Genomic DNA, 23,766 nt, shown 5'->3' with positions numbered 1-23,766 from the left:
TCTCTCTGCTCCTGACAAAGGATAAGGACCCCACAAAATGTAGGTCGTATAGCCCGATCTCACTGCTAAATGTGGATGTCAAGTAATTGGCCAAAGTGTTAGATGCGGAGAAGTCATTCGACTGGGCTGAGTGGGGGTATCACTTTGCGGTATTGGAGAAGCTCGAGTTTGGTCCTGGGTTTGTATAATGGGTACGGCTGTGGTATGCGGCCTCGTTTGCAACCACTTTTACCAATACCACGAGCTTGGGGGAGGAGACAGGGGTGTCCAGTGCCGCCTCTGCGTTTGCGCTGGCGATTGAGCCATTGCCCGTTGTTTTGAGGGCCTCGAATGTGTGGAGCAGGATTTGTTGAGTGGGGGTGGGGGGTATCATTATATACAGATGATTTGCTGCTGTACGTGTGGAGCCCAGGGTCATCTATAGTAAACATTATGGACAGTTTGCAGGGCTTCGGGTCCTTCGCCGATTACAAGTTGGACATAGGGAAGAGCGAATGTTTTGTAGTCGGCGCGGCGGGTAAGGAGTCAGATTGGGGAGGTTACCATTTTGTTTAGCTAGGACTAGTTTTTAATATTATGAGGTGCAAGTGGCTAGGAATTGGGCGTGGCTCCAGAGTTTGAACTACACAAGCTTAGTGAGTAAAGTCAAGGCGGACCTGCAGCGGTGGGATAGTCTCTCACCATCTTTAGCGGGCCAGGTCCAATCAGTTAAGATGGACATCTTGCCGAGATTTGTGTTTTTATTTTAATGTCTCCTGATGTTCCTGCCCAAGTCAAATTTGGGGGCATTGGTAATGGCACCATTCCCACTGGCACCAGCAAGGTACCCGGCAAACCCAGTGTTGGTGTCCATGTTCATAATAATTTTTTTTTAAATTTTAGTGTACCCAATTCATTTGTTCCAATTAAGGAGCAATTTAGCATTGCCAATCCACCTACCCTGCACATCTATTGCATTGTGGGGGCGAAATCCATAGACACGGGAAGAATGTGCAAATTCCACATGGACAGTGACCCAGAGCCAAGATCGAACCTGGGACTAGGTGCTGTGAGGCAGCTGTGTTAACCATTGTGCTGCCCCCATGTTAATGATAATAATCTTTATTGTCACAAGTAGGCTTACTTTAACACTGTACTGAAGTTACTGTGAAAAGCCCCCAGTCGCCACATTCCGGTGCCTGCTCGGGTACACGGAGGGAGAATTCAGGACGTTCAAATGACCTCTTTCGGGATTTTTGGGAGGAAACCGGAGCACCCGGGGAAAACCCATGCAGACACGGGGAGAATGTGCAGACTCCGCACAGACAGTGACCCAAGTTGAGAATTGAACCTGGGACCCTGGAGCTGTGAAGCAACAGTGCTAAACACTATACTATCGTACTGCCCAAGTCTCACAGGGATCAGAGAGGGAGAGAGAGAGACAGATTGAGAGAGAGAGGAGAGAGAGAGAGAGACAGAGACAGAGAGACAGACAGAGAGAGAGAGAGACAGAGAGAGATGAAAGGGTGGTTTGCCAGCCTGGGAATATTATAGGATGATTTGGCTTGGCCGGCTCGGACCGGTTTAGGTACCTCCAGGTACAGAGCTTTTTGAAGGGGATGTTCTCGGGTTTTCTGGTACTGTCGCCATCGTCCTTACTGGAGAAGGTTTTCTCCCATTCGGGGTCGGAGGGCAGCTCGCCTGTCATGTACAAACGGATCGTAGGGGAAGAGCTGAGTTCAGTGGAGGGGGTAAATGCTAAATGAAAGGGGATTGGGACCAATACTGGAGGAGGTATAGAGGCACTGTGGAGGGCAAATGTCACATTATCATAGGCGAGACTGAGCCTGATACAACTCAAAACAGTGCGTCGAGTGCACTTCTTTCTCCAAGGTGAGGATGAGTCATTTTTTTGAGGGGGTAGAAGATAGGTGTGAGCATTGTTCGAGAAGGCTGCTCACAACACACATGCTCTGGTCCTGTTCCAAATTGGGCGAGGGGGTTGCCGGTCACTTATTAACACCATGACGGCGATCTTAAGCATTGAACTGGAGCCCCATCCTTTGGTGGCAAGTTTGGAGATTCGGATATTCCGGAGCTGTGGACGGGTGCGGGAGCAGATGTTCTTGCCGGCCTAGTTGGTGGCGTGGAGGTAGATTCTGCTGGGTTCAAAGCTAGCAACGCTGCCCAGTGCTTCGGTGTGGTAAGGGGATTTGATGGCATTTTTGCCCCTCAAGATGATCAAATACACCGCAAGGGGGTTGATTGAAGGGTTCTTCCCGAGATGGCGACTGTTTACATTGTATTTCAGATAGTTGGTCACTGTTAGCTGTTCAAGGGGGGAGGGGCTTGTCCTTGGGTTGAAGGGTTGTTGTTGCGGGTTCTGGTTGTTTGCGTCTAGTTAAGGGTTATAGTTTGAAATTTTTCTAAATTTTGTACAAAGTGTTAAAACTTTAATTGAAACATTAAAAATTTTTTACGACACATCAAAAACATCACGGATGTGGCTTTTTTTTTGGAATCTCAATGTTCATCAAGGTATTCAAGATGAAATCGGGCATTATTATGGTCAGTGTTGCGGTTTGATTTTAGTAACCTATAAAGAATTATCTGCAGAATTTTTAAATAAAATTTAAGAGTACCCAATTCTTTTTTCCAATTCAGGGGCAATTTGGAGTGGCCAATCCACCTTTGGGTTATGGGGGTGAAAACCACGCAAACACGGGGAGAATGTGCAAACTCCATACGGACAGTGACCCAGGGCTGGGATCAAACCCGGGTCCCCAGCACTGTGAGGCAGCAGTGCTAACTACTGCGCGCCACTGTGCCGCCCTTATCTGCAGAATCTTAATGATGACTCAACATGTCAAAATTTCCACCTGTTCCAACCCCAATCAGTCATTGCATGGAACACAGCACCATGAAAATCACAGACGTGAATCTTACATTTGTAATGTGCCGCACTGCATTTTCTGAAGTCAGTGAGCCAGATTTTTGTTCTTTAAATGGCATACAGTACACCATGAATGCAGGATAGTATGGACTCGAATAGGCTCGATATCCCATCTGATTAGACATTACGTTAAAATAATTTACCAAGTTAATACATTTATCATTACATTATCAAAGCATCATTGGCAGGAACTTAAATGGCTGACCAGACAGCCTATTGTTCAGTTTCAGACACTACAAAGGAAAAAGCTATTTAAAAATGTTCAGTACCTGGGTCCATGACACGTTGTATGGGAGGAGGGAGAAGTGAGCTTTCCACCGTTAGATTGGTCAGTTCTTGTTCTAAACCTGGACTCTCACTTGTCCTGTCAGTCGGTGAGCTGGGAGCCACTAAAGGTGCCTAGTGAATAAGCACAAAGATATGTTTTATGGCCATCTCAACCTGTATTCAGTAGGGTACGCCACCTTCAGCAATCACATTTGCAGACATTTCAAATCTATCATTTATCAAAGTTTATACAATAATCCCGAAAACAAATTTTAAAACATCAAACTGAAAATTAAACAATTTTTGTTAAAAAATAAATTTAGAGTACCCAATTCATTTTTTTCCCATTAAGGGGCAATTTAAGTTGGCTAATCCACCTAGCCTGCACATCTTTTGGGTTGTGGGGGCAAAACCCACGCAGACATGGGGAGTGACCCAGAGCCAGGATCGAATCTGGGACCATGAGGCAGTAATGCTAACCACTGCGCCACCGTGCTGCCCCTAAATTAAACAATTTTTGACTACAGTAAGAATGTACTTTACCTGGATCAGGTTTGTCAATTGATCTGTAGCCAAATTTAACAATAAAGACAGTGTGTTCCTGAAGTAATAAATATTGATCTGCTCAACATCATTCTTCTCCCCATAGGTGCAGGATGGCCTGCTGAACCTTTGCCAAAGCTAGAGACCACGTCTCAGATCCAACACACAAAAATATAGACACCACCCAGGACAAAGCAGCATGCTTGATTGACACCCTTTCTCCAAACATTCTACACAGTGGCTAGCACTGTTGCCTCACAGCACCAGGGACTCGGGTTCATTTCCGACCTCGAGTCACTGTCTTGTGTGGAGTCTGAACTTTCTCCTCATGTCTGCGTGGGTTCCCTCCAGTTTCCTCCCACAAGCCAAAGATGTGCAGGTTAGGTGGATTGGTCAAGATAAAAATTGCCCATTAGTGTTCAGGGATAAGGTGGGGGAATAGGTAGGGCAGTCTTCCAGAGGGTCAGTGCATACTCAATGGGCCGAACGGCCTCCTTCTGCACCGTAGAGATTCTATGATTCAATCCCTGCATCACGAATGTAATATAATCATAATAATAAGAATAATACTCGCTTATTGTCACAAGTAGACTTCAATGAAGTTACTGTGAACTTCACATGCTGACGCCTCTTCGGGGACTAGGGGCTTTTCACAGTAGAGTAGAGTAGAAGCGATGCAAACCCACTTTGTAAATGCAGGTTGCAACCCGCTGCTGGGTCGCGGGGTGGATGTCAGAAGGGTCGTTCTGCGCCCATTAGCTACTAGTTTTCCAACAACAGCATTCAGAAGCCTGCAGGTAAAATCCTGCCTAAAATATCAATTCAGTCGCCCTCCTGGCCAAAGCTGCAGCCCAAGAGTTCGCCCGGATGCAGCCCACCTGCACTTCAGCCCCCCCCAGGATTATAGACCCCATGTGCTCTGCCTCGATGCAGAACAGTTGTCCAGTGGGGCATCAAGGGGACTATACTCCCCCTCTGGGCGACCATCCTGCAGCAGAAAGAGCCCACCAGGAATTCGGAGACCAGTGGAGCCCTCACCGCCAAGCTCAGCAGATGCGTGAGCCAGAGCATGTCAGAGCCCTCGGCGAGTGAGCACAAACCTGGACATGCGCGTGATTGCTGTGCTCTCAGTGATAATAGCAATATAACCAAGGCAATGTCTCCATGCTGACAAAAAGCATGAAAATATTCTGCAGATTTCTTGGAGTGTGGCTGCTGCTGAGGGGCCATCAGTGTGTGTCAGCGACACCATGGAGGCACCCTCAGTGGGAGGGAATCGGCTGCCATTGCAGCAAGAGCGACATTCTTGGAGGTAACAATCTCCTCTGAGTGACTTCTTCCATCAGGCAGGAGATACAAAAGTCTGAGAACATTCACATACAGATTTGGGGCTGGTGGAACAGACCTGATGGAACAGACTGGGGCTGGTTTAGCACAGGGCTAAAGAGCTGGCTTTTAAAGCAAACCAAGGCAGGCCGGCAGCATGGTTCAATTCCCGTACCAGCCTCCCCGAATAGGCGCCGGAATGTGGCGACTAGGGGCTTTTCACAGTAACTTCATTTGAAGCCTACTTGTGACAATAAGCGATTTTCATTTGATTTTCATTCATTTCAAAAACAGCTTCTTCCCCGCTGTTGCCAGACACTAATCGACCCTCTTATGGACTGACCTGATTAATACTACACTCCTGTATGCTTCACCCGATGCCAGTGTTTATGTATTTACATTGCGGACCTTGTGTTGCCCTATTTTCTTTTCTTTTCATGAACTAAATGATCTGTTTGAGCTGCTCGCAAAAAAATACTTGTCACTGTACCTCGGTACACGTGACAATAAACAAATCCAAATGGCCTGTCTTCTGTTGTGGAGGCACGAGCACATCACTGTGCCATCATTGAATACCTGAGAAAATAATTAATATCTGAGAAATGCTTGTTCAATATCCATTTGTCTGATTAATGACAACCAGAACAGTTAGATTGTCAGTTGTCTGTGGGTCCGTTTTAATGCTGTCTGCATTCATCAATATTAATTAACTTGTTTCAAATAGTGTACTTTGAAGTTGAATAAACTTGCATCAAGCAACTGAATTGCATTTAAGCCAATTAGAAATCAATATTTTAATATAATGATCTTCAGATTTATGGTTGTTTTATTTACAAGAGCCACACATGGCCCTCTCCCAGTGATATCTGTTCTTTGTTCTCCTCAGTCTTGTTCATTTGTTTATTTTTTCCTCAAGGCAGTGTCCAGCGATGAATTCAGGTTCACAATTGTTGGTGGCCCTCCAGTATCTTGGAGTAACTTTTATTCATGTGTGACCCTGGACAGTGAACTTTTATAGATAGGAGGACGTCGCAGGCATTTCGGATAAATTTGACGTACCTGGTGCTACTGGATAGTGATTAAGAACTGGAAAACTAAATGATTTTCTTTCCCTCTCCTGCCTGGGGCAAGAAAACATTAGTGTCCCAAACACTGCCTTAGATAGACTGGGTATACGAGCATGCCGTGGGTCCCAAAGGTCAGCCGGCGGGGTCCCAAAGACTGGCCAGTTGACAAGAGAGTGTCCCGGGACAAAAATCTTGAAAAACACTGATCTAGAAGGACAAGGGCAGCAGATACATCGGACCGTCACCACCTGGAAGTTCCCTTCCAAGTCATTCGCCATCCCAATTTGGAAATATATTGCCGTTCCGTCACCGGGTCAAAATCCTGGAACTCCCTCCCGAACAGCATTGTGGGTGTACCTACAACACATGCATGGGCTGAGCGGTTCAAGAAGGCAGCTCACCACCACCTTCTCAAGGACTAAGGAAGGGCAATAAATGCTGGCATAGCTAGCAACGCTCAGATCCCATAAATAAAATAAAATATTGATGAATGTTCTGTGCCCCATTAGCTGATCTTGGTTGAATGCTGGAATGGATGCAGCAAATGGTCTTAGTTCTATTGGGTTGAGAGGGGTGGGGAGGGAACAAACCAGTTGTTGTTGAACATTGGTCTCTGCTGAAAAATGCATTTGTGAGGCACTGTGTTTGGACAATTAAGGCAAGAGTAGTGATACTGAGCTCTCTAATTTTTAAAAAGTTAATTCAAGGAACGTGGCCAACATTTTTAGCCCACTCCTAATTGCCCTAGAGTAGGTGGTGTAGGTGAGCTGCCTTTTTGAACTGCAGCAGTCCATGTGGTGTAGGTTCACCCACATTACTCTGTGTGTGTGTGTGTGGGGGGGGGGGGGGGGGGGGGGGGGGGGGGGAATTCCAGGATATTTACCCAGTGACAAATATGGCTTCCACAGCCCGTCAACATTCACTGTTGAAGCTCCCACACAACACAAGAAATGGTGGCTTGGGAAAGGTGGGAGGGGGGGGGGAAAAGAGGACAGGAGAGTCAGCACAGTTTTGTGCAAAGCAAATCGTCTTCGACTAACTTGATTTGAGACCTTTGACGAGGTTGCAGAGACAGTGGATGATGGCTGTCTCGTGTTGTGGATATAGTCTTACGACATTCGATAAAGTATCATGTAATAGGTTTGTTAGTAGAGTTGAATCCCGTGGGATTAAGAAAAGCATCAGCAGCATAGAAATGAAATCGACTAAGGAATTAAATCAGAGTTGTGGCGAGCAGCTGCTACCGACGTACATTATTAATCTCTTGGACTTGCACACACCGGGCACAATACAAACTTGGCAGAGAACACAAAATTAGTAAAGCGAGGTAGATATCAATATTCTTCAAGAAAACAAAGACAGGCTGATGGAGTGAACAGACACATGGGAAGATGAAATTTAATGCGTTGAGGTACGAGCTGATAAATCTTGTTAGGCAGAATGAAAAAAAAACAATTGACTAAATTGCATAATTTTTAAATGGGTTCAAGAAGAGGGACATCGAGTGGGTGTTACACACACATCTTTGGAAGAGGCAGGCAAGTTAGCATAGCACTTAATAAAGTATATGGGACGCAGGCATAGAGCACAAACGTTGTGCTAACCTACACTAACCCTAGTTGCTTCTCAGTTGGAGTAGTGTGTCAAACTCTGGTCACCACACTTTGAAAAGGAGTAAAAGGCTTTGGGGGGTACATAAAACATTTACCAGAATGGTTCCAGGGATGTGGGACTTCAGGTTACGTGGCTAGCTGAGAGGAGCAGAGTTTGTTCTTAGAAGGTCAACAGGGGATTTGCGAGATGCAATAAAAATTACTGATGGTTTAAAATAAAATAAAGAGAAACTGTTCCCAGAGGCGCAAAGCACAGATTTAAAACGTGATTGGCAAACGAACCACAGCCGACACGAGGAAAATTGAGTGGTTAGAATTTAAAACTTTAGGGTGGCAGCTACAACTGCTGCAATAGCTTTCAAAAGGAAATTAGATAACTGCCTGAGTGAGTATAGAAACTGCAGGGATGTGGGATAAGAGCTGGGGAGTGGGACTAAATAGAATGCTGTTCAAAAGAACTGGCACATACCTGATGGGCCGAATGGTCTCTTTGTGCGCTGTACTATTCCATGATTCTATGAGCTGCCTCCAATGAAAACATAACCCAGCAAGAAGGCAGAACCACCAACAGAGTAGCATGGAGAGAGGATGGACTAAAAGTATGTAGGAACAGGAGTAGGCCATTCAGCCCCTCGAGCCTGCCCCTCCATTCAATGAAATCACAGCTGACCTGTGGTCTAACCCCATATACCTGCCTTTGGCCCATACCCCTTAATGAAATGAAATGAAATGAAAATCGCTTATTGTCACTAGTAGGCTTCAATGAAGTTACTGTGAAAAGCCCCTAGTCGCCACATTCCGGCGCCTGTTCGGGGAGGCTGGTACGGGAATCGAACCGTGCTGCTGGCCTGCTTTAAAAGCCAGCGATTTAGCCCAGTGAGCTAAACCAGCCCCTAATACCATTGCTAAACAAAAATATATCTATCTCAGATTTAAAATTAACTGTTCTAGAAGGCAGTAACATCAACAAAGTAGCACACAGAGAGGATGGACTGAAACATTACAATGTGAAGTAATTTTCCTAAAGTTTGCAAACCACAACACACAATGCAGCTACTTTTATAAATGTTACATTACTTGCATCTGCTAAAATTATACCAATGTGACTCTAAGAAGCTTAACAATTTGATACAAATTTGTATCTGATGCGTTTCTATGCTTCACATAATTGGAAATCTGGTAAAGATATACGATTTGTGTCTGGTAAGTGCATCAGCTTTTATAATTGTGTATCTGGCTCATTTATACATTCATTGCAAACATTTGCAATTCTTATGCTTCTGGCTCCCCCAGCTGTTTATAAACAAGTACTGCAAGGAATTTAAAAGATTGAGTTTCTTGCCCCCTCAAAGTGCAGGGAAATGCAGTCAATTTAAGAAAAACAATTTGATGGGCAACTTTCCTTTCCCCATTAAGGGGTAATTTAGTGTGGCCAATCCACCTACCCTGCACATCTTTAGGTTGTGGTGGGTGAGACCCACGCAGACATGGGGAGAATGTGCAAACTCCACACGGAAAGTGATTGATTGGCAAACATTGGTGGCAAACATACGGTGGTGATGTGGTGGTATTATTACTGGGCCTGTCATCCAAGAGACCCAGGGTAATGCTCTGGTGACCTGTGTTCGAATCCCACCACGGCAGACGGTGGAATCTGAATTGAATAAAAATCTGGAATTAAAAGTCTAATGGATTGGATTGGATTTGTTTATTGTCATGTTTACCGAGGTACAGTGAAAAGTATTTTTCTGCAAGCAGCTCAACAGATCATTCAGTACATGGGAAGAGAAGGGAATTAAACAAAATTCAAGAAAATACATGAGAATACATAATAGGGCAACACAAGATATACAATGTAACTACATAAGCATTGGCATCGGATGAAGCATACAGGGTGTAGTGTTAATGAGGTCAGTCAATAAGAGGGTCATTTAGGAGTCTGGTGACAGTGGGGAAGAAGCTGTTTTTGAGTGACCATGAAACCATTGTTGTAAAAAAAAAAAAATACCCACCCAGTGAGGGAAAGAAATTTGCCGTCCTTATCTGGTCTGGCCTACAAGTGACTCCAGACCCACAGCACTCTGGTTGACTCATGAATACCCTCTGAACAAGGACAATTAGGGGTAGGCAACAAATGCGGGCCCAGCCACTGACGCCTACCTCCCATAAATGAACGAACAAAACTTCACAGACGGGTTAAGAGTAATTCTCACATTACGAATCCCGGGAGCAGAGCAGCAGTGATGGGATAATTCAAGAGATGGTAACAGTGGCAACAGTGCCCTTCAGCACATCAGAGGTGTAATCATAAAAACATGAAGAAATATGACAGATAATTGATAGGTAAATGTGCGAATTGTGCAGGGTGGTGCTAAGATTGGGGCCAGTGAATTGTTGGAGCCTGTGGTTACCCACCTCAGTATATCCTTTTTCTGGGTTGTGGGGTGGAGTGCTTGTCACAGGTGGTGCTGGAACCTCGGCCTTTTTGTTCGGTACGACAGGACAGGAGGGGATTCTGTGCAAATAGCCGTAGCCAATGCCGCAACCCAAGCTGAAAATGAGAATCAGGCACAGTGAACATGATGGAAGGTTGCTTAAATTGTCATATATGTATACTGTAATCATATATTACATATATTCTCAAGGGCAATTATAATAATCTTTATTGTCATAAGTAGGCTTACATTAACACTGCAATGAAATTACTGTGAAAATCCCCGAGTCACCACACTCCAGAGCCTGTTCGTTAACACTGAGGAAGAGTTCAGAATGTCAATTCGCCTAACAAATATGTCTTTCAGGACTTGTGGGACAAAACCAGAACACCCGGTGGAAACCCACGCAGACCAAGAGAACGTGCAGACTCCGCAGACAATGACCCAAGCCGGGAATCAAACCCAGGTCCCTGGCCCTGTGAAGCAACAGTGCTAACCACTGTGCTATCATCCCACCCATCATTATGGTGTCGAAGCGGAGCTGTAGTCAATGAATAGAGTTGGACCTAGGAGTCCTTGTTGTCGAGATGCTCCAGGAATGAGTGTAGGTCCAGGGCGATAGCATCTGCTGTGGACTGTTTGTGGCAGTATGCAAATTGCAGTGGATCATGGTAGCCTGGAAGTGTGGAGTTAATTCATCTCATGACTAACCTCTCGAAGCACTTCATAGTGATAGATGTTGGGCCGCCCAACAGTTGTCATTGAGGCACGTTGCCTGGTTCCTTTTTGGCACCGGAATGACTGTGGTCTTGAAGCAGGTGGGAACCTCAGACCAGAGTAGGGAGAGGTTGATGATGTCTGTGGACACACCCGCCAGTTGGTCCACAGAGAATGAGTGCATGACCAGGGACTCCGTCAGGTCCCGTTGCTTTTTGCGGTTCACTTTCAAGGCCGATCTGACTTCTGAGGCTGTGGTGGTAGGTATGGGTGTGCCCGAGGCTGTTGGGGCAGTTGACAATGGTTTGTAGGCTTCCTGCTCGAAACTGGCATAGAATGCATTGAGTTCATCAGGGAGGGGTGCTCTGTTGCCAGAGATTCTACTCGGCATTACTTTGTAGCCCGTTATGTTGTTAATGCCTTGCTACAATCGACTAGAGTCCGTGTCATTAGTCTGTGACTCTAGCTTAGACTGGTATTGTCTCTTGGCATCCCTGATGGCTTTGCGAAGGTCATACCTAAATCTCTTTTATAGGTCAGGGTCGCCTGCCCTCAACGCCTCAGGCCTGGAATTCAGTAGGGAGTGGATCTCCCGGTTAAACCATGGTTTCCGGTTGGGAGTTGATATTCTCTCTCTAATCTTTCCAATTGCAGAACAACTTTCCTCATTTCAATTTCCTTTTGAAAAGATCTTTCTTTTTCCCGCGTCTCCATTTTTAAAAATCCCTCTCATGCTCAAACTGCACCCGAATTTTCCCCAGATCGATTTCCTCACCAGAAATCTGATGCTACACTACCTGGACTACTTGTTCATGGGTGTTCCTGGGTTTCTCACAGACCCTACTACTCAACTATACATAATAAATCTCTCCCTTCTTAACTTTGATTGACCACCACTACTTTTAATTAACTTGCCAATTCAATTAATTTGTCTTTCAAAGCCCTTGTAAATAAACCAAAGAGAAGTCCTCCACCTGAAGAAAGGCTTTAGCAGCTTCTAGAGCCATCCTGCCATGTTATTACAAACCCGATGCCTCTTTAACATATAATGTACCCCAAATCGCCGCTGTCTACCTTTCCAAAGGTCCCGAATGAGCCCCCAAACCATTTCATGGCAACTTGGGCTAGTGCAGTCAATTCCAGCTCCACATGACCTGGAGTTGCAACACAGGTGAAATTAGATTTTATTTAAAATACCCAGGGTCCTTGGTTGAGCCCAATAAACTGCAGACGCAGACAACAGGTTTGTAACTTGAACTTTCATTATGTACCAGTATTATAATTACATGGACAGAAAATGTAACTGACTATCAACTACCTTTTTCCCAACTCGCTCCACTCTCTATACACACACACAAAGAATACAGAGGAGAAAGGGTGGTAAAAAAGGGAAAGAAAATATAAACAAAAAGACCAGGATCTCTGGTGCACTGGGATGACTTCCAGTCAATGTCTTTCTGAAGTTCAGACTTTCATTCTGGTACTTTTTCCTTCGAGGCTTGAGATGGTTTTCTCTGACCAGGTTGTCTATTTCTTCTGCAGACTCAGCATCATTCCAAAGGATGTGCCAGGCCCTCGTTGCTTTCAGAACAATAGAGCAGTCATTTCACTTCAGCAAGCAGGAGAGTTCCTCTCACTTCCAAGGTCTAAACACTTCTGCTAAGTTCTCGCGGAAAGCATCACACAGAAACCAATTACTGACCATTGTCAGGCAGAACACTGTTCCTCCCCAACTCACCAGTTGCCAATTAACCAATTGAGCCAAAGCTAGCTCCTAAGATCCAATTGGTGCCAGGGAGTTTGGTTTGTCCCCTCCAAAATACAGAACCTGGGAACACAGTGACCTGGCCAGCAGGCTGCTTCAATTTTGAATCTTCTGCTTAAAGGCACGTCCCAATTACAGGTCCATGGACCAAAACAATACAAATAAAATAAACAGGAGTAAAGGAAATACATAGGAAGGACTCTTACAGATGATAGCGAGTTTCTTTCATGCATATAGTAAGAAGTCTTGCAACACCAGGTTAAAGTCCAACATGTTTGTTTCAAATACTAGCTTTTGGAGCACTGCTCCTTCCTCAGGTGAATTCATGTATATACTCATTGTATAGTGAGTTCTTCGTTTCAGGACATCTGAGGATGAAAATCCTTTAAAAGGTTAACTTTCCATTTCTCTGTCCACAGATACTGCCTGATTAATAAGTGTTTCCTGCATTTTCTGTTTGATCCTGAACATTCATTCGTATTGTCCCATTATTTGATCTGAGCAAAAACATCCGCCTGTTCCTGAAACTGGGGCTTATATTTATCATTACGAGAGAAAGGATAGCTAAAGAGAAAGTGCTGGAATATTCAGCAGGTCAAACAGCATCTGTCGAGAGACAAACAGACTTGATGTGTCAGCTCTGTGGTCCGTCGTCAGAGGTGAAAAAAGTAATGATTGAAATAGAAAAGTTCACATAATTGCAGAGAGTCAATTTGCCACTCAAACATAGCTGCTGTAAGAAGATTTTCCCGATGGAAATGCTTGCTGGAAGGGTTCAGACAACCTTTCGAACCGAAGGCCCTACCAACACAGTAAGCAGAGGGATGAGGTTCAGAACACTGACTGTGTATCTCTTGAACTGGTTCCCTAGCCAGCAGTGGCTGACTCATCTCACTGGAATATGAGCTAATATGAATAAATAAGGAGATTTAACACACGCCCAAAGGTGGCCATGGAGACTGAATGCAGCAAAAACAAATGCAGGAATTTTGGTAAGTGAAGGAATACAGTACCATGAGGGAGGTGGTGCTGTTCTGGCCCTTTGCAAAAGGGAGTGGTTCAAGAGAAGGAGCCAGAGACAGTGAGACAGAGAGCTAATGCCCAGAGGCATCAAGTCGGTCTGCAGGAAGGTAATTAGTGATCTTAATTTTTTTTTCTCTTCTAAGCTGGGGGTAATATAAATCAGTACTGGATAGGTACGAGTATTACGTTACATTTTAGCATAGCTATGTAAACTCCATAATCACTTTGGTCAGAAGAATGGAGGCATAGACTATTTTCTAAATGGGAAAAGGCTTCGTAAATCAGAAGCACTAAGGGACTTAGAAGTCCTAGTTCAGGATTCACAAGATTAATGTGCAGGTTCAGTTGGCAGTTAGGGAGTCAAATGCAATGTTAGAATTCATGTCGAGAGGGTCAGAATACAAGAGGAAGGATGTATTGTTGAAGCTGTATAAGGCTCTGGTCAGACTCCATTTGGAACACTGTGAGCAGTTTTGGGCCCCATATCTAAGGAAGGATGTGCTAGCCTTGGAGAGGGTCCAAAGGAGGTTCACAAAAATTATCCCTGGAATGAAGGACTTCTCATATGATTTGTGGTTGAGGACTTTGGGTCTGTACTCAATGGAGTTTAGAAGGACGAGGGGGGATATAATTGAAACCTACAGAATACTGAGAGGCCTAGATAGAGTGAACGTGGAGAGGGTGTTTCCACTAGTAGGATAAACTAGAACCCGAGGGCACTGCCTCATACTGAAGCGACAATCCTTTAAAACAGAGATGAGAAGGAATTTCTTCAGCCAGAGGGTGGTGAATCTATGGAACTCGTTGTCGCAGAAGGCTGTGCAGCCCAAGTCAGAGTGTCTTTAAGACAGAGATAGATCGGTTCTTGATTAATAACGGGATCAAGGGTTATGGGGAGAAAGCAGAACAGGGATGAGAAATATATTATCCATGATTGAATGGCAGAGCAGACTCAATGGGCGGAATGGTCTAATTCTGCTCCTATGTCTTATGGTCGTATAATATAACTATGGATAATCATTGACTGATATTCTAAACTGGATACCTAATTAGTTAAATACTAACAATGTGGGAGCTGCTGGTGAACATCTGTGGGATACATGGCAATGACATCTGCAGTAAGCGTCTTCAGCTTAAGGAACATCAGATTCGAGTTGATGAGCTGGAATCAGAGTTTCAGAGATTGCAACGATGAGGCAAGTCACATTACTTGGACTAGGTACTTCAGATTTGGTCCATGGTCAGGCGCAGGAGGGTGCGACTGTAAGAGAAGCAGGTATATGGCTCCAAAGGTAGTAAGAGGAGCCATAGCCCTTGTAATTGCCCAACAGGTTCAATGTCTTGCAGCTCGTGTTGATGACAGCAGAACTGCAGAGAGTATGAGCAAGCTGACCATGGCAACAAGGTGCAGGGGATCACACAAGTGGGGAGAAGCAGAATGGAACATAGATATAATGGGGGCAGTATTGTTATGGAGGATAGACAGCAGTTGAAAGAATAAGTCCCAAAAGCTGTGTTGTCTGCCTGGTTAAAGAAACTTAAGAGTGAGTGGAGAAGGATGCAGTTGCCATGCTCCACGTTTGTACCAAGGACACAGTTGGGGCTAAGAACAAGGTTCTACATACTGCTGGAGGTGAACACATTGGCACAAGATTAAAGAGGTGAATATATACATCAAAGATTGGGAGGGGCAAAATGGTTTCAATCCATGGGACACTTGCACCAGTAACGGGGCAAGAGCGAGCTGGACTGGTTGGAAGGCCTTGCATAGAAACATGGAAAATAATTAGCCATTCGGCCCTCCGACCCTGCTCCGCCATTCATTCTGATCATAGCTGATCATTCAACTTGATAGCCTGTTCCCACCTCCCCCCTCCCCCCATATCTTTTGATCCCTTTCAGTCCAAGAGCTATATCTAACTCCTTGTCGAAAACATGCAATGTTTTGGCCTCAACTACTTTGTGGTAGTGAATTCCACAGGCTCACCACCCTCTGGGTGAAAAAACTTCTCCTCATCCCAGTCCTAACTGGTGTACCCCATATGCTCAGACCTTCACCTGAAATGTTCAGTGACCGGTACCCTGGTCAGTCAAATAATGAGAGTTGGAGAGAGGCCTTAAAAATAAACGGGGAACAGGGTTCACATGGGGGTAGATTTGGAACGTTCAAGAGAAAGGACAAGGCAATAATGCAAAGTAAAGATTCGGGTATTGATAACCAGAGTGCGACAGACTGAACAAATAGTAAAAGAGAATTAAATCTCTATCTGAATGCGCTCGGAATTTGTAACAAGATGGATGAATTGATAGCAGAAATAAAAATAATGGGAGCTTGCAAGAAAGGTAGTGCAGTAATCCTGAGAGGTCGTTTATCTTCATACAGATCTGAGTCAAACTGGCAAAGGTAGCCTGGAGGGTGCGTTCACAAGTGTATTCAGGACAGTTTGTCAGAACAACATGTTCTGGAACCAGCCAGGGTACAGACTAAGTGCTGGTAATGGGTAATGAAACAGGATTAGTTAATGAAGGATTAATAAATTAATAATTAATAAAGGATACTCTAGGTAAGAGGGATCACAACATGATAGAATATCACAATCATGTTTGAGGGTGAGAAATGAGCTGATGACACATAGGTAGATAGGAAAGCAATTTGTGAGGATAGAGAGCCTGCAAAAGGATAGAGGCAGGTTTAAATGAGTGGGCAACCATTTGGCAGATGGGATATCATGTGGAAAATTGAGGTTACCCTCTTTGGCAGAACAAAAAAGCAGCTGATTTTAATGGAAAGAGACTGAAAATTGTTCCAGTATCGAGGAATGTTTGTACATGAATCTTTGTACACCATTCACAAAACTTTAGCATGCAAGTATACAGTGCATTTAGGAAGGCAAATGGAATGTAGGTCTTTATTGCAAGAGGGATGGAGCATAAACGTAGAGAAGACTTACTATAGCATTACAGGATGTTGGTGAGACCGTACCTGGAGTAGCGTGTCCAGTTTTGATCACCATATTTAAGATTTTGTTTCTTTCACGGGATGTGGGCGTCACTGGTTAAACCAGGATTTTCATTGCCCGTCCCTAATTGCCTTTGAGAAAGTGGTGGTGGTGAGCAGCCTTCTTGAACCGCTGCAGTCCACGTGGTGTAGGTACACCCACAGTGCTGATCCCACTAAAGACGGAGATGAGGAGGAATTTCTTCTGAGGACTGTTGTCTGAGAATTCTCTTCCACAGGGAGCAGTGCAGACTGGGTCATTGAATTTTTGATTGACAAGGAAGTCCGGGGGGAGGGGGGGGGGGGGGAGAGGGGGGAGGGAGGAGAGAGAGAGAGAGAGAGAGAGAGAGAGAGAGAGAGGAGAGAGAGAGAGAGAGAGAGAGAGAGAGAGAGAGAAAACGGTGTTCTCACCACAATCAGATCAGCCATGAACTTATTGGATTGCACATCATGATTGATAGGCCGACTCCGGCTTCTATTTCTTATGATCCTATGCATGGCTTGTTCCGACACTGACAGTGAACAATGGGGGCAGTTACATTGCAAGCTTACATGCTTAATGTATGGTTCTCAAAATAGTGCGCTTTAACGTCACACAACAGCTTATCAATAAATCAGCACATACCTGCCCTCTCCTCCCCAGGCCCCATTGGGTGTAACCATGACTTCCCTGATGGCATCTGTCTCAGTGTTATAAACCATCAGCTTCAGGGGCTTTCCTTCAAAGGCCTCAATCAAGTTGAAAAAATCTTCAGTCTAGTTGAGGAAAAACAGATTTTCTTTTTGTAAAAGCACAAAGCTTTCCCACTTCTTAGACTCTTTTCCACACAAATCCTGAATCAGAAGCTGATGCAGGTGAGATTTAACCAACAATGTTGTTTTCACCATACAGATCAATTCATAAAATGAGAGATGAATTCTTTCATTGGAAGCGAAAAATGAGTTCAGTCGGATAGTTCAGTGCTGCCTGGTGTAAAACTGGCGAGTGCTGAAGGCTTAATTTTTTTGCTTTATTTATTCATTCAGAGAACATGAGCATTGCTAGCTAGACAGGTAATTATTATCCATCCCTCGCTGCCAAACAGAAAGTGGCGGTGGTGAGTCACCTCTTTAAACCATTGCATTCCGTGTGGTGAAGGTATCCCCACAGGCAGGGAGGTCCATACTTTAGAGTGAATAACTCAACATTTCAGGTGTTTGCGTTAAGAGGGGATTCCTGGAGCAGGTACCATCGAGGTCTGTGTAGGGGCAGCATGGTGATGTAGTGGTTAGCACTGCTGCAACATGCCGCCGAAGACCCGGGTTCGATGCAGGTCGCTATCCGTGTGGAGTGTGCACATTCTCCCCAGGGAACATCCTCACCATGCCCACTCTGTCAAGGCCCCTCAGGATCTTATATATTTCAATTAAGTCGCCCCTTACTCTTCTTTTTTAAAAATAAATTTAGAGTACCCAATTATTTTTCCCAATTAAGGGGCAATTTAATGTGGCCAATTCACCTAACCTGCACATCTTTGGGTTGTGGGGGCGAAACCCACGCAGACACGGGGAGAATGTGCAAACTCCACACGGACAGTGACCCAGGGCCGGGATTCGAACCCGGGTCCTCAGCACCGTAGGCAGCAATGCTAACCACTGTGCCACTGTGCTGCCCCGCCCCTTACTCTTCTAAACTCCAGTGGATACTAGCCTAGCCCCTCCAACCTTTCCTCACAAGACAATCCACTCATTTCAGGTATTTGTCTGGTAAACCATTTTTTCCAAATAAGGGGCAATTTAGCGTGGCCAATCCACTTACTCTGCACTACTTTGGGTTGTGGGGGTGAAACACACGCAGACACGGGGAGAATGTGCAAACTCCACACACAGTGACCCAGAGCCGGGATCGAACCTGGGACCTCGGTGCCATGAGGCAGCAATGCTAACCCACTGCGCCACCATGCTGCCCTTGGTAAACCTTTTCTGAACTGTTCCCAATCTTTTCTTAAATAAGGAGATCAATTCTGTGCACAATACTCTAGATGTGGTCTCATGAGTTCCCAGTACAACTGAAGCATAACCGTCCTAATTTTGTATTAATTTCCCCTCACAATAAATGATAACATTATATTAGCCTCCTTATGTCCTCTTCATAACTTACTTTCCAACCTTTGTTTCATCAACAAATACTGGCAACAATCCTGTCCATCCCTTCATCCAAGTCATTTATATAAATTGTATACAGTTTTTAAAATATAAATTTAGAGTATCCAATTAAGGGACAATTTAGCATGGCCAATTCACCTACCCTGCACATGTTTTGGATTGTGGGGGTGAGACCCACGCAGACACGGGGAGAATGAGCAAATTCCACACGGACAGTGACCCGGGGTCCATTTATTTTATTTCATCTTTACTGTTTGTTTTGGTCCGGGGATCATTAATTGAGACAAAGCTTTTAGTCAAGCAGAGGAAGTACAGAATTCAAAGTTTCAAATAGGTTGACAACTTGAACACAATTGTCCTCAAGTTTTGTATTTGGGAAAGGAAATCCCAGACATTCTGGCACGCAGCAGATTGCAGGGATTCAGTTTGATTAGTTGGCTGGTGGCCAATGTGTTAACCAAGGACAGTGTTCCGCCTGGCAACAGACAGCAATTGGTTCCTGCCAGGTGGGGCTTTTTGGAGAAAACCCAGCAGAAGACATGAGATCCTCCAAGTAAGAAGCTGTGTTTTCTCCCTCTCTATGTGTGTGTAATTATATATATTAGATAAGAGTGGGGTGAGTTAGAATGGGGTGGGGGGGGGGGGGGGGGGTTGGAATTAGAAAGTACCTCATCAGTTGTATTGTTCCCAATTTGATGGTAATTATTGTTGAATAATAAAAAGTTATGTGTGTTAAAATTTACACACCCGTGTTGTGGCCCCAGGTCAAGTGGAGCTGGAATCGACCGCGCCAGGTTGCTGCAACACCAGGTCATTTTTAATTTAAACATCAGGTGCAACTTGGTTGGTCCTGACTCCGAAAACTGTGGAATCAAGTCCCACTCCAGAGGCTTGAGCACCGGGCTGACAGTTCAAAAGAGTAATGAGTGAGCGCTGCACTGGCCTTTCCTTCAACACCAGGCCCCGTCTGTTCTCACGGGTTGATATAGTTTACTCCATGGCTCTATTTTGAAGAGCAGCAGTGAAGTTCCCTCGGTTTCCTGTTAAATATTTATCGCTCGCCCAACATTGCAAGCAAACTGCCTTGTGATTTGTCTCATTGTAGTTGTGGGATCTTGCTGTGCACACACTGGCTGGCGCATTCCCTGTCACTTAAAAAGTGCTCCATCAGCTCTGTTGGGGGAGCACTCTGCTCACACATGTAACCAAGCAAAGGGAGATAATAATTGTCACGCGTGGGTTTACATTAACACTGCAATGTCACGAGTAGGTTTACATTAACACTGCAATGTCACGAGTAGGTTTACATTAACACTGCAATGTCACGAGTAGGTTTACATTAACACTGCAATGTCACGAGTAGGTTTACATTAACACTGCAATGTCACGAGTAGGTTTACATTAACACTGCAATGAAGTTACTGTTTCTGGTACTCAGGGAGAATTGAGGATACCCAATTCACCTAACAAACGCATCTTTCGGGACTTGTGGGAGGAAACCGGAGCACCCGGAGGAAACCCACGCGGACACAGGGAGAACGTGCAGATTCCACAGTGACCCAAGCGGGAATCAAACACCTGCCCCTGGTGCTGTGAAGCAACAATGCTAAACACTGTGCTACCGTGCCACCCTGTCTCTCTAGCAGCATGATTTAAGAATTCTGAATTCAGGCAGACGCCAAGCAATGCATTTTATGTTAATTGTCTGGCTGGAGCCCAACCCTGAGCTGCCAGCTTCAGACCATGTCATAAACGTACCCTGAGAGTTTGTTACCTCTTGCAGCACTTGATCGGCGCCTATAATGTAGTCGGTTTGTGGCCTGAGACCTGCCAGGGCTGCCGGAGAATTTGGTTCAACATCCTGTTGGAGAATAGATGAAATAAAGGTGAGTGTGGAAAGTTTTGCTGCTCTCCAGTTTGTTGGCATGTGTGATACCGCTGACATCGTTTAGCTAAGATTAAAACACAAAGCAGCACCAGACAAAAAAAAAAGATTGAATCATACTTTTGCAGAACGAGGACAGAAACACAAATTACTAAAACAAAGAAACATTAAACTGTGAACTCTGCCTCATAACCCCATAAGCAGCAAAGATGCTCAGTCACATATTTGCTCCTTCTTGCAAATCCTGTCTTGAACACAATCAAAGATTCAATACGGTCATAAAGAAAAACACCGATCCAGCACCACTATTGCACATCCCAGCATGTACACAAATGATCCGGGGTATAAGACTATCCTATTTTTCCAGCCCCAAAAGTCATGTTTTTGCATAGACTTGGCACAGAGTGTTCAGTTCTGTTTTCTTTTCAGCAACAACACATTATACTTGCACTAGCCTCAACCAGTCTCAATGTTGCACCCCACAAATGCATGTTTTATTTAGCGGTAAGTTATGATCCTAAACCAGACTTGGTCAGACAACCAATAATGTTTTGTTTAAAATAGAGATTCCAGACACTTGCTCAGTGAATAAACCACAGGTTTCCACAGAGCTTGAACGCATAAAAATAAACTTTACAAGGTCAGAAAGATAAAACAATTTACAATATCTGTCCTATACTCTGACATTCAGGGTTAAGACCATATGACATAGGAGCAGAATTAGGCCATTCGGCCCATCGAGAGTGATCGCCATTCACTCATGGCTGATATGTTTCTCATTCCCATGCCTTCTCCTCATAACCCCGATTCCCCTTATTAATCAAGAATTTTGCCTGTCTTCACGGTAGAAGATAATAAAAATTTTCAAAAGCTAGTTAATGCAGAGGAAGTTGATGCAATAACCATCTCTTGGGAGATGGTATTGAATAAACTAATGGGATTAAAGGCAGTTAAGTCTCCGGGATATGATGGCCTGCACCCTAGGGTATTAAGGAAGGTGGCAGCAGAAATGGTGGAAGCATTGGTTATGAGATTTCAGAATTCCCTGGATTCTGGAAGAATCCCTATGGATTCAAAAAGGGAGTGAGGCAAAGAGTAGGAAACTATAGACCGGTTAGCTTGACCTCTGCGGTGGGGAAGGAGGAGATGACTGAACATTTGGAAACACAAAGCTCAATCATTGCCAGCATGGTTTTATGAAGGGTAAGTCATGCTTGACAAACTTGCTGGAGTTCTTTGATGGTGTAACCAGCAAGGTGGATAATGGGGCAGCTGTGGATGTGGTTTAGCTAGAATTCCAGAAGGCATTTGACAAGGTTCCGCATAATAAACTGATCCAGAAAGTGAGATTGCGGAGGATTGGGGATAGAGCATTAGATTGGATTGAGGATTGACAGACTGACAGAAAGCAGAGGGTCAGGATAAATGGGACCTTCTCTGACTGGTGAACTGTAATCAGCGGGGTGCCAGTGGTCAATCCTTGGACCTCAGCTGTTTGCAATCTATATAAATGATCATTAAGCAGGGACAGAGTGTAAAATAGCACATTTTGCGGGTGAAATTACAATACGTGAGAAGGCAGGCAGTGAAGGGGAGATAAAAATTTTACTGATGGATCTAGATAGTCTCGGAGATTGGGCCAAGGTTTGGCAGATCGGAGTTTAATGTAGTAAGCGTGAGGTTAACAATTTTGGCCATAAAAATAGAAAGGCAAATTAAGTAAATGGAAAGCAGATTCAATCTGCCTCTGGGCAGAGGGATCTGGGAGTTTTGTTCAGGAATTGCAGAAAGTCAGTATGCAGGTATACCACACGATTAAAAGGCAAATGGAACCGTGCTGTGTTATTGCAGTGCATCTTGTAGATGGTACACGCGGCTGCCACTGTTCGTCAGTGATGAAGGGTTTGAATTTTGTGGAAGGGGTAGCAATGAGCGGGTTGCTTTGCCATGGGTGGTGTTCAGCTTCTTGAATGTTGTTGGACCTGCACTCATCCAGGAAAGTAGAGAGGACTCCATTACACTCCTGACTTGTGCCTTGTGGACAGGCTTTGGGGGTGCCAGGAGGTTGTTACTCACCGTAGGATTAATAGCCTTTGACCTGCCCTGGTAGCCACAGTATTAATATGGCTAGTCCAGTTCAGTTTCTGCCTCCAGGATATGGATTGTGGGGGATTCAGCAATGATAATGCCATTGAATGTCAAGGGGCGATGGTTAGATCCTCTCTTGTCGGGGATGGTCATTGCTTGGCACTTGTATGGCATGAATGTAACTTGCCATTTGTCAGCCAAAGCCTGGATATTTTTAAGTTATTTCTGCATTTGGACATTGACTGCTGCATTCTCGGTGGGGTTGCCAATGGTGCTGAACTTTGTGCATCATCTGCAAACGTTCCCTCTTCTAACCTTATGATGGAAGGGAGGTTATTGATGAAACAACTGAAGCTGGTTGGGCCTAGGACACTACCATGAGGACCTGCTGCAGTGATGTCCTGGAGATGATTGACCTCCAACAAAAATAACTATCTTCCTTTGTGCCAGGTATGACTCTGACCAATGGAGAGTTTCCCCCCTGATTCCCATCGCCTCCAATTTGGCTTGGGCTCCTTGATGACATACTCGGTCAAATGCTGCCTTGATGTCAAGGGCAGTCACTCTCATCTCACCTCTGGCATTCAGCTCTTTTGTCCGTGTTTGAAGTTGTAATGAGGTCAGGGGCTGAGTGACCCTGGCGGAATCCAAACTGAGCTTCCGTGAGCAGGTTATTGCTGAGTAAGTGCCGCTTGATAGTGCTGTTGATGACTCCTTCCATCACTTTGCTGATGATTGAGAATTGACTGATAGGGTGGTAATTGGCTGGGTTGGATTTGTCCAGTTTCTTGTGTACAGGACACACCTGGGCAATGTTCCACATTGCCGGGTAGGTGCCAATGTCGTAACTGTACTGGAACAGCTTGGCTCAGGATGTGGCAAGTTTTGGAGCACAAGTCTTCAGTACTAATGCCGGTATATTGTCAGGACCCATAACCTTTTGCCGTATCCAGTGCCTTCGG

At 44.8% G+C, this 23,766-nt stretch overlaps 1 protein-coding gene across 1 annotated transcript in view; it reads right to left on the bottom strand.

The window, feature by feature from the left end:
- Positions 1-23,766, bottom strand: part of gorasp1b (golgi reassembly stacking protein 1b) — a 51,843-nt gene that overhangs the window by 10,041 nt on the left and 18,036 nt on the right. Inside the window, exons 4-7 of the mRNA XM_038798473.1 lie at positions 20,606-20,692; positions 17,312-17,442; positions 10,164-10,299; positions 3,202-3,331 (exon numbers count right to left, since the gene is read on the bottom strand). Coding sequence (XP_038654401.1) covers positions 3,202-3,331; positions 10,164-10,299; positions 17,312-17,442; positions 20,606-20,692 — 484 coding nt within the window. The remainder of the gene's footprint in view (positions 1-3,201; positions 3,332-10,163; positions 10,300-17,311; positions 17,443-20,605; positions 20,693-23,766) is intronic.

Source organism: Scyliorhinus canicula, chromosome 5 (genome assembly GCF_902713615.1).
Source record: "Scyliorhinus canicula chromosome 5, sScyCan1.1, whole genome shotgun sequence".
Classification (NCBI taxonomy): Eukaryota; Metazoa; Chordata; class Chondrichthyes; order Carcharhiniformes; family Scyliorhinidae; genus Scyliorhinus; species Scyliorhinus canicula.
This window is presented reverse-complemented; position numbering and strand designations above follow the sequence as displayed.